The 16,519-nt window shown below is 38.8% G+C and overlaps 1 protein-coding gene across 2 annotated transcripts in view; it reads left to right on the top strand.

Annotated features, from left to right (window-relative positions):
- CDH6 (cadherin 6) overlaps positions 1–16,519 on the top strand; it is a 126,971-nt gene that overhangs the window by 80,607 nt on the left and 29,845 nt on the right. For both annotated transcript variants that reach the window (XM_002919906.4, XM_034657060.1), the window contains exon 3: positions 15,305–15,599. In XM_002919906.4, coding sequence (XP_002919952.1) covers positions 15,305–15,599 — 295 coding nt within the window. The remainder of the gene's footprint in view (positions 1–15,304; positions 15,600–16,519) is intronic.

Genomic DNA, 16,519 nt, shown 5'->3' with positions numbered 1-16,519 from the left:
AAGTTATCTCAGCTCGGACATTTTCAAATAGGTTTGGAGAGAAAATGCTTTACATTCATTCGACAATTATGCACTAGAGAGTGCTAAGTTAATAGCCAAGGAGGCTGCCTGTGTCTGCGCCCCAACTACACTGTGACCACCCGGGTAATATTGGGCAAGTTATTTAACCTCCCTGCCCCCCATTTCTTCAACTATTACCTGAGGGAGTAAGAAAGTTATTGAGGTGAGGATTTAATAAGTTAATACACAGAAAGGGCTTAGAACGGGGTGTGGCATATCATACTCACAAAGGGAAGACCATCTAAGCAGGGGAGGCTCCCTGCGATGAGGTGTGCCCTCAAAGAACGGGAACAGTGAAGAGAAGGAGGAGCCAAAGGTGCCCAGGGGATTATTCCCCTAATGTTCAGTCTCCTTCCGTGAAGTCAAGTGTGAGGGGCCAGAAGGCGGTGCCAAGTAGCTAAGGCAGCTGCAGATGTGACTCATAACGGCAATTCAGAGAACTACGCGTATATAAAAATACGAAGTCTTCCTTATTATCCCAACCAAACTAAAAATAAAATGTGCACTACACTTCACGTTGTTTGATGGTCCTGGTAACTTTTGTAGACCCTCCTATTAAGGCAATTTATTATCTCATTGTAAAACATCATCACATTACACCACGGTTTGAAGTTAGTATTATTTAAACTGCTGTGAAATGCTAAGAGTCTAATTAGTTCTCATTATTTTTTTACTTCAATACAAACTTGAATGCATCCAACAATGCAAAAAATGACTATTGCACTTAGGGTATACTCATGTTTTAAGTTGGAATAATCATAATTAAGCTGTTAGGTTGGAATTAATATCATAATCTCCTTATATTATTGAACCAAAGTTTTACTGAGGAAAAAATCATTCTTGACTTAATTTCTTACCCTGTATGCTTCACCTTGTTAAGAGTGAAATAATTAATTCTTTGTTTAAAGTTCAACTTTGACCTTCCATATTTTGAGTAGTGTTTTATATTGGGTCCCAGGGCTCCTTTTTCAATTAGTACTTTAGATACTGAATTTGAATCTTCACGTACTTATATCTTTGTAAACTCTGCAGGACCCTAGATGACATGTTTGATCCATCTTCGTATCCTTAAAAGTACTTGGCACAGATCTGTACCTTGGAAACAGCCAAATATTACTTGAATTAAGCTCCAATGACTAAAGAGATAAAAACCTGCCATGTAATCTAGAAGTGTTCCCCAGTTTTTTGTTGTGCATAGTTTGATATGGATATCACTGATAGTGTTTAGTGTCATTGGGTTGACAAGTGAAAATCTGAAGTCTTTAAAGTTCAAGGATATATTAGGTAGTAAACATATTTTATTTTGTCTTTCCATGGAAGCTACCTCTGGAAATTTCACATCAAAATGACACAAATATTTTATGATACAATAGGAAAAAGCTCAAGCTACCTTAGTGCAAACCAGAGAAACTGAGGACAACACAGTTGTATGTGCATAAACAAGAAAGATAAAAAGAGAATATACAGCAAATAATATCATATCATAAAAGTTCGTTCCTTTAAGACTTTTACAAACGAAAACCATACAGCATTTAGGGTCTCAGTTTAAGGAAGTTTGAAGCAAAATGGGAAAAAGTGAGAGTTGGCCAATAGAAAGCACATTTTTCTCAAAATTCCTAGGAAGCTACAATGCATAGACGATTCAAGTGTGTGGTAAAAAAGAAATCATTTAAGACCTGAAAATGTTGATTGCAATGATTCACACACAAAAAATCAACTATGGAGGAAAATGTGATAATACAGGGGGAGAAAAATTCTATATAATGACTAATTCCTTCCTTTACCAACTATATATTCTCCCAATCAACATATTTTGAGTTCTCAGAGGGAAAATAATCATTTCTGGAAATAATCTCATCTTAACTCTTTCTACCATTTATTTATATACAAGTACAATTCAGAAGAGAAACAGGAAAGAGAAGATGCCAAAAAATTCTGCTTTAGGGGCGCCTGGGTGGCACAGCGGTTAAGCGTCTGCCTTCGGCTCAGGGCGTGATCCTGGCGTTATNTGCTTTAACATATAGTTATGCAAAATTTTACATGCTTTATTGTTTTCTTTCCACAAATTCTAAAGCATAAGATTCTGGCTCATTTCCTTACTTAATCTATAGCCTAGAGCTACTTCCCCAACCCCCACTCCCACCCCCAATGAGAGCAAATACCACTTGGAAAGCAAACTTCCCCTTTAGAAATCAGGCAAAGCAGAATGGACTATAAAAATTACCTTCTTATTCTATTGTATCTTTTTTCTCCACTTTTATTGAGAAATAATTGACATACATCACTATGTAAGTTTAAGACGTAAGGTATGATGGCTTGATTTACATATATCATGAAATGATTATTGCGACATTAGGTTCGGCTAGCATCCATCTTCTCATATAGATACAATAAAAAGGAAAAAATTCTCTTTGTACTGAGATGATTTATATCTTGAGTGTTCTATCCATCTTCCCAACTAGGGGTATTATGTAAAAATAATAAAAAGGGAGGGGCTCTTTACCTTGTTCAAAAGCTCTGATCTTGGTGATCACCCATTCACCTGCCTCTTAAAGGAAAATGCTTTTTTTTTTTAAGATTTTATTTATTTATTTGACAGAGAGTGAGACAGCCAGCAAGAAAGGGAACACAAGCAGGGGGAGTGAGCGAGGAAGAAGCAGGCTCCCAGCAGAGCAGGGAGCCTGACGCGGGGCTCGATTCCAGGACCCTGGGATCATGCCCTGAGCAGAAGGCAGACGCTTAAGGACTGAGCCACCCAGGCGCCCCGGAAAATGCTTTTAAAAACAAATCAAGAAAATTAAGTGACTTGGTCAAACTTGAATGGCAGTATTTTATTCCATTTTATCTCCCTTTCAACAGTCCAGACATCACTTACTAGAGTTTTAAAATGATAATGCTTTAGTCAGAACTTTACTACAATGGCAAGCCATCAGGTAATTTCTAAGGAAAGGGGGGGTGCAGGATGGGGAGAGACAGAATAGAAAATACAACACAAAAGAAATCACTCCCTGGTTAGCAAAGGGTATTCAGAAAATTTGTAATGAGATAAAGAGCAATGATAATGTTTTCTTACACTTCTATCAAGTGCTACGATTTATGAAGTGCACTTGCTTACAAGTGTTCCTTGAATGACTGCACAAGCACACTTCCAGTTGAGCAGGACTAAATCCTTTTGGGTATGAGAAAACAGTCCCAGAGGGGTTAAGAGACCAGTGTCACTACCACCAGAGTGGCAAAGCTGGGGCTGGAGTCTAGCTTTTTTGATGTGGTTGAGTCTAATATTCTTGCCTTACACCACATTATTAAGATATTAGAGTAGCAGAAGGTATTTTAGATATGGTGGGCAAATGAAATAATAGCATAAATGCTTAGGAGTTGGAGCTCTATGAGAAGAGTCCTCAAATTCATGGAACTAACTCACTATGAGAATACTTTCCCCAGCCTAGCCATCCAGATTGTACACATTTCTCTTCACTGAAATTGTTTCATGGGTCCCTGAAAGAAGGAAGGAAGGAAGGAAGGAAGGAAGGAAGGAAGGAAGGAAGGAAGGGAGGGAGGGAGGAAAGAGGGAAGGGAGGGAGGAAGAAAGGAAGGGAAGAAGAAAAGAAAAAGAAAAACTGTTCAAATCATAAATTTATAAATTCATCCCAAGCAAGAGAAACTAATAAATGAATGAGCTCATAATTTTCCCTCCTAGGATCACTCATCAGAACTTTATGGGTAGGTTACAGAATTCCCCGTAGTCATCATTTATTGAGTACATACAGGACAATTGAGATTTAAGAATTTGAACAAGAAATAGTCCCTCTCTCAAGCAAACTACTTGTTTTATAAAGATATAACTTTAACTTTTTATATCCTAAGAGTCAATATAAGAATATTTTACCCAATATATTTTTTACTTCTGAAGAAAAATACATTTTGGGAAAAGGCCATTTTAGCTAGTGGAACACTTTTTAAAAAATTTCTGCCATTTGAGTCATCATGTCTCAAATGTCTACATTTATCTGTTAATATTTTCTTCCAAAGAGTGTGTGTTAGAGTGAAAGTCGAAATAAGGGGAGGGGCACAGGGAGCATGTGTGTAGGTATGTGTGGGCATGTGTCCTTAGATTTGGCAATTACTAAAGAGATGACACCATAAGGCAAAAAGGTAGAATTGTTACCGGTGAGTTATAGTGCCTTACTAAATCAACTTTTGACTGGGTATCTTGGCTCTCAGCTTGATTTACCACTGGCTTTTTGAAAATGAAAATGTTAGACTAAGCAGGAACTGAGACTAATGTTGTAGTCTGCCAAAGACCTTGGACTTCCAGAGTCAAGCTAAAGGCAGTAAACAATGCCTTTTTGGGGAAATAACTTCATGCAGTGAATAAACCAAAAGGCAGTTGTTTAATTGATAAATCCCAAATGAACAATAACATCTATTACAGTTTGTATCATTTGTGCCAATAGAATTTACAAATAACTTAGCCTGGGGTCTAATATAATAAATACAATGGATCCAGAAACGTTTGTAATCATCGTGGGGAGTCCTGTTTGGCACTATGCTCTGGTGTGAATTAGCATAGACATTGGGGTCAGGCAGATCTTAGTATCCTTCCTGGCCATTCCCGGAACTTTAGATAAGTTACCTAACCTCCCTGACCTCAGTTTCTCCGGGAAAAAAAATGGAGGAAATAAAGGTTAGCTCTTAGAGTCATGAGGATTAACTGACCTAACACACACCACTTTCTTGCAGTACATGACACATAGTAAGTGCTCACCAAAGGTGAGTGTTCTCCACTCTTCCCTGGGATTCTTGAAGGACCACATTCAGTTTCAGTCCACCTTGAATTCCAAAGATAAGGAACTACTGCCTTAGTTTCCCATGGCTGCTGATTTTGCTGAAACAAATTACCATGCACTTAGTGGCTTAAAACAGTAAAAACTTATTATCTTACCATTCTGAAGGTCAGAAGTCTGAAATGGATTTCACTGGGCTAAAATCAAAATGTCTGCAAGATGTCCTTCTGGGGGCTCTAGGAAAGGAGCCGTTTCCTTGACTTTCTGGGCTTCTAGAGTCTGCCTGTGTTCCTTGGTTCACAGCCTACCATTTTCAAATCTCTGTCTCTGTCTCTCACTCATACTCATACACACACACACACACACACACACACACGCACATACTCTGACCTCTGCTCCATCATCACATTTCCATCTGACTCCAACTTTCCCCTACCTCTTTCCCTTATAAGGACCCTGGTGATTACATTAGGCTCACCTGGCGAATCTTCTTCCTGTCTAAAAACCTTTATCTTCATCACATCCGTAGTCCTTTTTGCCAGGTAAGGTAACTTACTTGCTAGTTCCAGAAATTAGGACATAGACATCTTTGGGAGAGCTATTATTCTGCCTACCACAACTATTGCAGCACTGAAGTTTTGTTCATTTTATAGTTACTCTGGTACTTTTGACATTAAATTCAAGGTATTGAGTGTAAAAGATAAATGTCAAGGGAATTAATAAATTTCTCCTGAGTTTAGATTTAAAATTCTTTTGCTTTTAGCACTTTGTCAGAAATTCTCCTCCACATAACACAAGGTCTGTTTCAATGGTTATTAAGTCTAACAAAAGATAAAAGATTGAATTGAGTGGGGTCATGTGGTATCTCTGCAAATGCAGAATCTGTATGGTATTATTTGAATGTATTTTAAAAGTTACAAGGGATGCAAATGAGAAAAAAAATGGAAGGAGAGAAAGATGATAGACTACAGATAGACAGACAGACACATAGATAGACAGAATTCAATCAGTGGTTCTCAATGGAGGCAATTTGTCCCCCAGTGGACATTTGACAACATCTGGAGACATTTTTGGTTGTCACAACTTGAAAAGTCCTGTAGGTATCTAGTGGGGAGGGGCCAGGAATGCTGCTAAACATCCTATAATGCGTAGGATAAGTCCCACTACAAAGAGTTACTCAGCCCAAAATGTCAATAGGTTGAAAATCCTGAATTAGATAGATCTTTGTAATTCAGCACTTAAAATATTGTTTGGGGGTCGCCTGGGTGGCTCAGTCAGTTAAGCATCCGACTGTTGGTTTTGGCTCAGGTCATGATCTCAGGGTCATGAGATAGAGCCCTGAGTCAGGCTCCGCACTCAGTGAGGAGCCTGCGTCTCTTGCACTCTCCCTCTCTCTCTCTGCCCCTCCCCCCTAGAAAATAAATAATTGAATTAATTGAAATATTGTTTGGTACAGAGTAATCCTTAAGTGAATGTTCATAGACCTGAAAGTAAATATTCAGAGATAATATTTGTGTTGTGGTTAAGAGAATACACTGTGGATCAGATCATCTGGATTCAAATGCTTCTTCTGCTAGTTGAATCATGCTAAGAAATTACTTAACTCTTACCTTGACTCAGTTTCCTCATCAGTTAAGAGGAAATATGAAGAGTGTCATGATGAGTAACAATTTATATAATCTATGTAATGAGTTTAGCACATTTCCTGGCCCATAAAATAGGCTTAATAGACTTCTGCTATTATTTTTTTCCCAAATCCCAGCCAGACTGGTTGCCAAATTGATGAATCATATAAGAGAATGCTTTAAAGATAAAGTATTTCCACTGTTATAAAAATCAAATTATTTATATTGTATAGAAGAATATAATTTTTCAGGTCATTACAGAGGGCAACATAGTATACTTGAAAAAGAACATGGGATATGGAGGCAGTTTGATCCTAAGTTTTGTTAAAGAGAAAGAGATTTTCTAGGTTCTTTTCGAGGCCATTTAATGTACTAAGAGAAGGGCCTAACCAACTAGAACAAAATTCACGAATTCCATTTATAAATACAGTCACCAAAAATTATTGGTGCCAGGCTCTGGGCTGCAGGTCATGCTCCCACTCCCATTGTCTTCTTGATTTTACAGTAGAAATTGGCTCTTCCTCCCACCGAAACCTACCTGGTGGGGTATTCCTAAAACCAAGGGAGAGATTTCACAGTCCTGGCTATTAAACACAGAAACAGAGTCCTGTGTGTATCTGAAGTCCTTTCTACAGCCTTGAGATTACACATCTGAAATCCTGGGGGAACAGTGGCAAGTTTGTGGGTTAAAGGTAAAAGCAGACTGGTTTTTGTCCATTTCCTTTTGAGGCAATCGTGTGAAGCCCCTTTTAGTTCCCAGGAGACTTCCCAGGCTTCTCCAGGGTAAGAAAGGGGTGGATGATCCCATAGATGGTACCTATCAAAGACAAAATAACCCTGTAGCCAGGACCACAGGAGCCAAGGGCAATGGAAGAATCATAGACAGACATCAGGGGGGGTTTTCTGATGACAATGAGGCAAGCAGGATAGAGCTACCCAGCTTTGATCTTGGAGAACGGAGATCATGTTTCCACCTGCCAAAAAGCACAGATGCCACTGAGGAAAGTAAAGCAGAGAGATGTTGTCGAGAAACCAGTGGGCCAGAGGGCAATATAAGTACTGCTCTTGGCTCCAAAAGCCCCCAAATTTCCTTCTGACACAGGCCATGTGAGTCTCTTTTCTTTATACACCCAAATGGTATCTTGGACTGGATCAGGGACAAAGGGAGAAAGCAAAAGCCAGAAAGACTGAGATTTATCTAAAAGAGTTATCTAAAAGGACTCTATTATTGAATCAGGTAGACGTTATTGGATTGCACTAAATTATTGACTCAATGTGCAACCTAATATTGAGTTCCTAATACTCAATGGGATTAGAGCTTAAGGGAGAAACTATAAAAAAAATTTTTTTAAAAAAAAAGGAAGCTGCATCTTCCCTTGCACATCTGAGAGCAGTGTGAGCAAATATGTGGCCGGCAACTCAAGGGAAGACGTGTTTCTATTTTAGCTGACTTTATTGCTTTTATTACCCCAGGCACATTCTCAAAGCCTCCTCTGATTTTCTCCCACACTGAGCCTGGAAACCATGCCACATGCTCATGCTGGATGCTCAGTCACTTTGCTCCCATCAGTAATGTTACCTTCTCCAAGAAGTCTTCAGAAACTCTCAAAGGGCTGCATGTTCCCTGATTCCCCCTTGTCCAATTTACAAATGGCTTCTATGCCATTCTCCAGCTTTTTACTTACCTTATTATTCCTAATACTTAATAAGAGTACTCAAGTTTCTAGTTTCTGCTTTTATTCTGAGTCAGTACTTCCAGCCTAAAATTCAAGTTTGCAGAAGGCAAGTGTGATGTCTTTTTATTCACCATCTCATGCAGCTGTGCAGGCCCATACATGTTTTTGAATGGTCTTGGTTCGTAAAGTTAAATTAGTTTTATTATGGAACAATGTTTCTGTGAAATGGAGCATTTTCCATTCATTATCTCTTGGTTTCTGCAACAGAAGGGTATTTGAAATATAGCACAATAACTCTTGAAGCTTCTTCACCCTTGACAGGTGACTCCTGTCCCAAGACTCAGTGGACTTATAATGGTTAGTGTATTTGCTGTGTTTATAACTTGTCTACTCTCTTCAACAAACCCAATACAAGTTGGTTTTATTATTGTTTTAAGACTTCATTGGTTTTTAAAGAAGCATTTTTAGATCTGAGGCAATAACTTGGATTCCTCCCTCAGATTGCTTAGAGTAGATCATGTGCCTAGTGTTTGGTAGTGATTGTTAAGTGATCTGGCAACTTCAGGAATGTAGAATCTTGGTACATAGAGTTATACTAAAATCAAACAAGACAGGAGATGGAGAACGCTAAGATTTATTGACTGCTTTCTATGTGTCAGAAACCTTCACTGATTATTGATATTTTGTCCGATTTTATCTTTACAACATTCATTCATTCATTCTTTAAAATCATTCATTATTGAGGACCTATAATGGGCCAGTATGTCGGGTGCTGAGAATATAGAAATGAACCAGACATTTTGGGTGCCTTTCCTCATGAAACTTTCAATGTAGCTATTTGCTAATTGAAACATGAAAACAAGTCATCAAAAAGATAGAATCCGTTGATGGCTAAGTTGGGAATAAATTGAGAATGTCTAGCAGAGGAATCTAACTTAGACTAGTAGCTTAGGGAAGACTTTCCTAAGGAGATAGAGATTACGCAGACCTGACATATGAGTGGGATCACCCGGCTGGTCCAAGGGTGACTTTATGCCAAGGGTACCATATGCAGGGATACCTAGATATGAAAGAGACTAACACATCCTTTAGAAACTACAATAAGCAGAGTATGCTGAAATGAGGAGCGTCAGGGAGAGAGCGGTGGCTGAGGAGGCTAGCAAAGGTGCAGAGATTATGGTGGACTTTGGAGGCTGTGTTAAGGAGTGAAGATGGGCACTTTTATCCTGAGAGTAAAGAGAAAACCCTGGAGGATTTAATTAGAAGAGAATGGCATCCTCAGGGTTGATGTTGTTACTGTTTAAGTTAAAATAGACTGAGAGGAAGCAAGACAGACTGTGTGTTAGGAGGGCCTCATTGCAACAGAGCAGGGAGAAATGGTGGTGACTTGGACCAGGGTGGTGGAAATGAAGATAAGTAGGTGAGTCGAGATAGATGTAAGAGGTAGAATTGAGAGGAGTTTGGTGGCTTAATGAAGTGGATGATGGAGGCAGATGGGAGGGTCTATGATGATTCTGGTGGCCTTCACAGAGATGGGACATACAGAGGAGGAGCAGGTTTGGAGAGAAGGTGATGAAGTCAATTGAGAAGTCCTGAGTGTAAGCTGTCCAAGAGACTCACCTGGAAATCAAATGCATCTTTGACTCTGGATCTCGAGAAAATGGTCTGCCCTGGGGTCATCTATAGATTTGGGCATCAAGGCAACACAGATAATATTTGAATACAGGAAAATAGAGAGATGATTTCATTGGAGGAGAACATGTGAAATGAGGAAAGACAAGGACCTAAGACATCGGTATAAGGGTGACCAACTTTTAAGGGACAAGTAGAGGATGAATAGCTGGCAAAGTTCATTATTCTGAGTTCTATCTTAGAGATTACAGAATGAAACTAAGATAATCTAATTAATTTAGCTAATTAGCAGGAAAGTCAGAATTCAGACCCAAATCTTTCCACTTTCTGAATACTCCAAGTTTATGATGCAAGAATGATTTATTGAAGCCTTTCTCTGAGTTAGGCCTCCTGTGAGGCATTTTACATACGTTATTTTATTAATTTTCAGAGCAACGTCCTCAAAAACTCAGTAATGTTATTATTCCTATCATAGAGATGAGAAAACTGAGACTTGGAGAGATTAACTAAGTTCCCTAAAGTTACACAGCTAGTACCTAGCATGCATTTCTACCCATCTCTCTCTTTCTTTTTTTTTAAGATCTTATGTTTTTTGAGTGATCTCTATACCCAGCATGGGGATCGAACTTACAACTCCGAGATCAAGAGTCGTATGCTCCACCAACTGAGCCAGCCAGGCACCCCTATGCCCATTTCTTTCCCTTACCCAAGTCTATGCTTTAACTATTTTGATTGTACTAATTAAGGCAGTGGTTCCCAAACTTCAAAATTCATCAGAATTACCTGGAGGGCTTCTTAAAACACAGATTGCTGGGGGCACCTGGGTGGCTCCGACTGTTAAGTGTCTGCCTTCAGCTCAGGTCATGATCCCAGCACGCTGGGATTGAGCCGCATTGTGCTCCCTGTTCAGCGGGGAGTCTGCTTCTCCCTCTCCCTGTGCCCCTCTCCCTACTCATTCTCGCTCTCTCTCAGGTAAATAAATAAAATCTTTAAAACACACACACACAGACTGCTGGACGACACCCCTTGAGGTTTTGATTTTGGAGGTGGGTGGGGCCTGAGAATTTGCCCCATTTCTAACTAGTTCAACACACTGCCACAATAACATGCTGCCATCAGCGTTTTCATTTGTAAAGCAATGATCGGATATAAATTAGTTAACTTATACTAAATCATTAGCATTAAAATACAGCATATTAAAACATGTAACATAAAATTTTACTGAAAGATATTTTTATTTACCTAGCCCTATAATCTCTAAAACAGAATCTACTTCTAATTCCTGCCACGTACTTCAAGCAAGGTTGAATATCTTCCTGGTATAAACTCTACCCAACAAACTCTTCACAGCCTTCACAATACTAAGAATATTCACTAGCACTATGTATCATGCATTGTGTAGAGAGATGTATGTATATGTACAGATATACTTATGTATATACTGAATTCAGTGAAGCCTGTTTGTCCTAACTTGATTGTAGACTTATTTTCTTAATTTAAAGTAACAATCTCATTAGCAAAAAAGGTGTTGTCTCTTTCTCTCTGCTATCACTAATGTTTCTCCACCTCAGTCCCATTCAGACACCTTTTCACAACTGTTCTGTGACTGCCCTATGACATATCTGCTTGTCAACCTTTACTTTTTGCAAATGGCCACATAACATTTGCCCTACATTCTATAAGCATATTCACCATAATCTATTTTTTTTTACCTCAGCAAAAAATCCCATAACCCCTTTCAGGCCGTTGTGGGTCGTTCCCCAGGTATGTCATGGAGGTAAGCTTTGGTTTAGACTCTCTTTTCTGTCTCAGGGATGCATATGCTTAGAAGACTCAGTTTGATTACTGACTCAGATAGTGACTCAGTGACACACAGGTAATGGGAGGGGTAGGGCAGCATTAGCTCGTTTCATAAACCACTAAAAATCGGCACAATTAGTGTTATACCTTTGAACTGGAGTCAAAACCCAGTTGAGAGCTGGGACATAGAACCGGTAAAAACAGCCTGGCACTGTTCTGGCGTGACCCTCCGTGGGGCCGTGTCTACAACCCCAAATCCCCGTCTTTATTTGTCAACGTGCTGCACTTGAAAATAGCAATGAATCAACAGAAAAACAAAGACCACAAGCTCCTTCTGGAACAAAATGTTACAGGTACAGTAGTATAAAGTCCTGCCAGCCCCAGATGAGATGTGACTTTCTGAGGAAAGTGGATAATTTTTACTTGATGTTGAATCGTTAAAAGTGAGCCAGATGATTAAACTTAATGGAACAGCCACATTAAACTGAAATTAGTAAAAACATGCCTCAGGCAGCCTACAGCCTTTTATTTGTTGTTGTTTAACTTCTGCCTTTTACAGTGGCCATGATGAATGACATCACAAAAGAAAAAATCCAATTAAAATCTAAGTGCTCAATAAACCCCTAATGTCTGGTTGCCACTGCCACTTTCTCTAGCGCTGATGTCTTCTGTTTCCTCTTTTCCCCAAGAAGAGAGAAAAGAACTGGCCCCAGGGGTGTTCAGCGGAAGCAGAAAGAAAACACAAAGGCTCCTGGAGGTTTCTACTCTCTGCACTCAGACACAAGCACTGCACTACAAGGGGGATGAGGTTAAATTGTTTTATATCAGACAACACCTGGGTAAAGAGATGCATTTTCCCACCAGTTTTCAAATATTGATAAATCAGAATTGGGATCTGGAGAGCAATCCTGTTCATACTCTTAGTTGGTGTCTCCACTGCCCTTTCATACCGTCTCGGGTGTTTGTTCTATAAGTCATCGAAATGGTCTCTCCTGACAGCAAAAAATAAGTTTCTGATTACTTTTACTTGAATAAATCTTGTGATCAGATGTGGTATTCACCTACTAAGTGTGCAACAATTACATATTGAGAGTGATGAAAGAACCAGCCAAGGGAAGTCTGCAATCTAGTAGAAGGCAGAATATCATACATCACATGGCAAGACAGCAATTGCCACCCAGAACAAGAATACTAGCTTTTGATGATAGATTTTGCCTTAGAGATGCCATGTGTTTGTAAAATTGGGTTTTCAAAGTCCTTACCACAAAGTTCTCAAAGTCAAAATAAGAGCCAAAACATGCTTATTATGAATGAGGAGCTAACAGGAATGATATTCTTAAAATGTGCTTTTACTGCATGTTTACACAGGAGTTAATATAGTATTTGTACATAGTCTCTAATTAGATCTTCCTAAGCACCTTGTCCCGTGGTTCTATTATCCTCATTTTATCAATAAGGATCTTGGCTCAGGGAGGTTAATTGACTCTGCTATGATCTTAAACAGGGTGAGTGAGAGAGAATGAATACAGCTCCTATTTGGGACTCTGGTGCGGTGCCCCCCACACTCTGCCAGGTTTGCTAACCATGGCTGCCCGGAAGCCAGATCCAATGGGCAGTGATGTTGGTTTCATTACTCATGAGTTAATGAAATAGCTTTTTAAGAGCTCTCTTCAGTCATTAGAATTTGACGATGGAGAGTTAAACTTTCCCCAGTGGCTCTTTCCGTGTAATCACGGTTTCAACATTTCCTTAGCATATCACATCACACAAATCATGGAGTCCTCTTTTGTTTTGCATTTCTTATTGCGTTTGTCTCACTTCTAAGCAATTCCCTCCCTGTTCCCATTTATCTTCCATTATTTCTGCCAAATTGCTTTCAAGGCTACTAATTGTATGAATAATATTCTCTTCCTCAAACTCTGCTATTAACTAGCATTAGCTCTGTGGTGTTGCACACAGTTTCCCGATCTCTAAAAACAGGGAGGTTGCACCAAGAATCTATAGGGCCTCTTCTTGTGCTCAAGTTCGCATCTTCTGACTTTCACAAAAGATATATGATTTTGAAAATACTACATAAACCAGAGCCTTGGTTTTCTTGACTCTGTGATGATGGATTCAGTTAGCTCATGGTCCCCAAAGTGTGTTTCTTGGAAAACTGTCCTGGGCAATGCCAACATCCAAAAAGGATTCTTCACACAAGAATATTCAGAAAAGCTAAATTAAATAAAATCAAGTACAGTTTTGAACTGTAGGCATTCACTGCCTTTAATATGTTAATGTACACTGGGTGATGCCCAAGAAAAAGACAGAAGGTGAAGTATTTACCAAACTTATGGGAGCAGAGAACCCCTTTCCTCAGCATTTTGTATAAATGATGGTCCATGAGATACACTTTCAGAAAGGCTGGATTCGCTTATTTTAAAAGTCCCTTTTTGGCTTGAGAGTCTGTTTTCAGATGTGCTTGAAGGCTACTTCAAGCATACACCAAGCTGGCTTACCCATTGCTATTGTTGCCATTCTTGTTGTAACGTGGCCCATACTCTGTTTAGACAGAGCTGAAATAAGGTTTAAGGACTAGCTACCTTCCCAATAAACTATCTCCTCTGTATGTAGCTGATACTTATAACTAGGATTTTAAAATAGTTCTCCTCAATTTTCATTTCTGCAAATTTGTGAATAGGATTAGCTTATCTGAAGACCTAGCAAAAATACTTTCTAAACTTTTTCTGAGGTGGGAAAAAGGGAACCAAGGACACAACAGGAACTCAACACTCTAGAAATCATCTCTGAGATAGGCAATGTGGGCAAGTCATCAAAGTTAGAGTCATTATCTTCCACCTCATTGGTATATTAGCGTTCCCTTAATTCCACCTTTAACCCAGACACATTTCACTGACTCTTATCAGAGTCTCTGCTTGATTACCTTCAGGAGCAGGGAACCACTACTTCATAATGCAGACTATTCCATTTTAGTTTGGCTCCACTTTTTGGAAGACCCTCACCTATATTAAATGAAATTCTGAGTAGTAAATATTCTTGTTCTAAGTGACCTTGTAAATTGCCTAGTCAAGGGATTTTCAAGACGCTGTTCATGACAACACTTATGAGTTTCTCAAATGCTTTGAGTTGAATTTCATAAGTAATTAAATAAATATCATATCTTTCCAGTAAAGTGATTATAAACTCCATCATATAAGATTCAGGGAAACTGGGTGGTTCCCTAAATTCACCAAAGATAGGAACATGTAGAGGTAGAATATACTCAGGTCTCTGTTTCAAAACCCAAACTCCTTTTCTCAATAGCATATTGCTTCTCTTTTATGTCCAGATACATAAAATTGAGGAGGAGAGTGTATCTGTAAAATCTGAATGCTGTCAGGAAAACAGGAAAATAGCGAAAATAGTTTCATTCCAACAAGGCTAAAATGTCCTTGGGCATCTTGCTATTACTCTGGCCTTTAGAATTCCCTTCTCCAAAACAACGATTACTGCATTTTCTATAAGTTCTGTTCGTTTTGGAAATTTCTGTGATTGTAAGGAAACATACTCATTAATGAATGGCATTACTATTGAGGATTTAAGTAAACAGTGAGGAAAAAAAAAAACCCCAAACCTGCATCCCTCAGAAAGGATTGAATGAAAGTTGACATAGCAAGCATCATAAAGACAAACAGTTTAGAATCACATGCTTGACTTTTACTTTCTTTAATTTTTTTTTCTACACTAGTTACATTCAGACCAGGATAGAGGAGATGGATCACTTAAATATATCCTTTCAGGAGATGGAGCAGGAGATCTCTTCATTATCAATGAAAACACAGGGGATATACAGGCCACCAAGAGGCTGGACAGGGAAGAAAAACCTGTTTACATCCTTCGAGCTCAAGCTATAAATAGAAGGACAGGGAGGCCCGTGGAGCCCGAATCCGAATTCATCATCAAGATCCATGACATCAATGACAATGAACCAATATTTACCAAGGATGTTTACACGGCCACTGTTCCCGAAATGTCTGATGTTGGTGAGTGAGATGTGATTTCAACCACACAATGTTTCTCCGCTAATATATCAACTGAATAAAGGATCCTATGAGTGAAATTTACTGAGTTGAGTGAATTTAGATGCTAACTTCTAAAACTATCCTATTTCAAATACTCCTTTTATGACCTTTTTGTAAGTGCATGTGCGTTTCCTAATATTACTCTAGTCTCATTTTATCATTATCTTTAAGAAAACAGCATTTCCTCTAATGATGAAGGGATGGAAAATGGCAGGCAAGAACAGGAAGAAGAAAGAGACATAACTTCATCTACTTCCTGCCCCCCCCCAGGTGCCCACTCTGGTCCTCTGGCTGAGAGACAGCAGCCCTCTCCTCCTCTCTTAGCATATATTGGTACTGGGCCTGAGGTGAGGATCTCCCCAGTGTAAAACAAAAGCATGAATCTACAATCCAGACTGAAGAGTAATGACATTTGCTTTAATTAACTATGTATTTGGGAAAGAGACCCAAAGAAAACTTAAAAAAAAAATCCATAAACAATGTGCAGATGATGATGTCTAGGGGATATATCCTTTCCTAAGTGATAGAAATTAAACAATTTTCATGACATTAATGTGGTGAATTAATGTTTTGTGCATAATTCTACTACCAATTTTAAAGTTAATAACTATGGCTTTAATGTGCTTAAATTGGAAGAAGGTTAACAGAATTTAAATTTTAAAAAATCCTACTGACATCACTCTCAGCCACATTAAAGTACTTCATGGGAGACAGCGACAAATTTTAAGCTCCTTGTATAAAGGGTTATTTTTATTTTTATTCAGTGTCAACTTCAGAGGGCTAAATTACATCATAATAACTTTTCTATAATCCTGTGAGTCAGATATCAGAGGCATTTTAGGTCACAGTTCCAAGACTTGGAAAAACCTAATCCATTGTAA

Source organism: Ailuropoda melanoleuca, chromosome 3 (assembly GCF_002007445.2).
Source record: "Ailuropoda melanoleuca isolate Jingjing chromosome 3, ASM200744v2, whole genome shotgun sequence".
NCBI lineage: Eukaryota > Metazoa > Chordata > Mammalia > Carnivora > Ursidae > Ailuropoda > Ailuropoda melanoleuca.
Note: the sequence above shows the minus strand (reverse complement) of the source record. Positions and strands in the feature narration are given on the sequence as shown.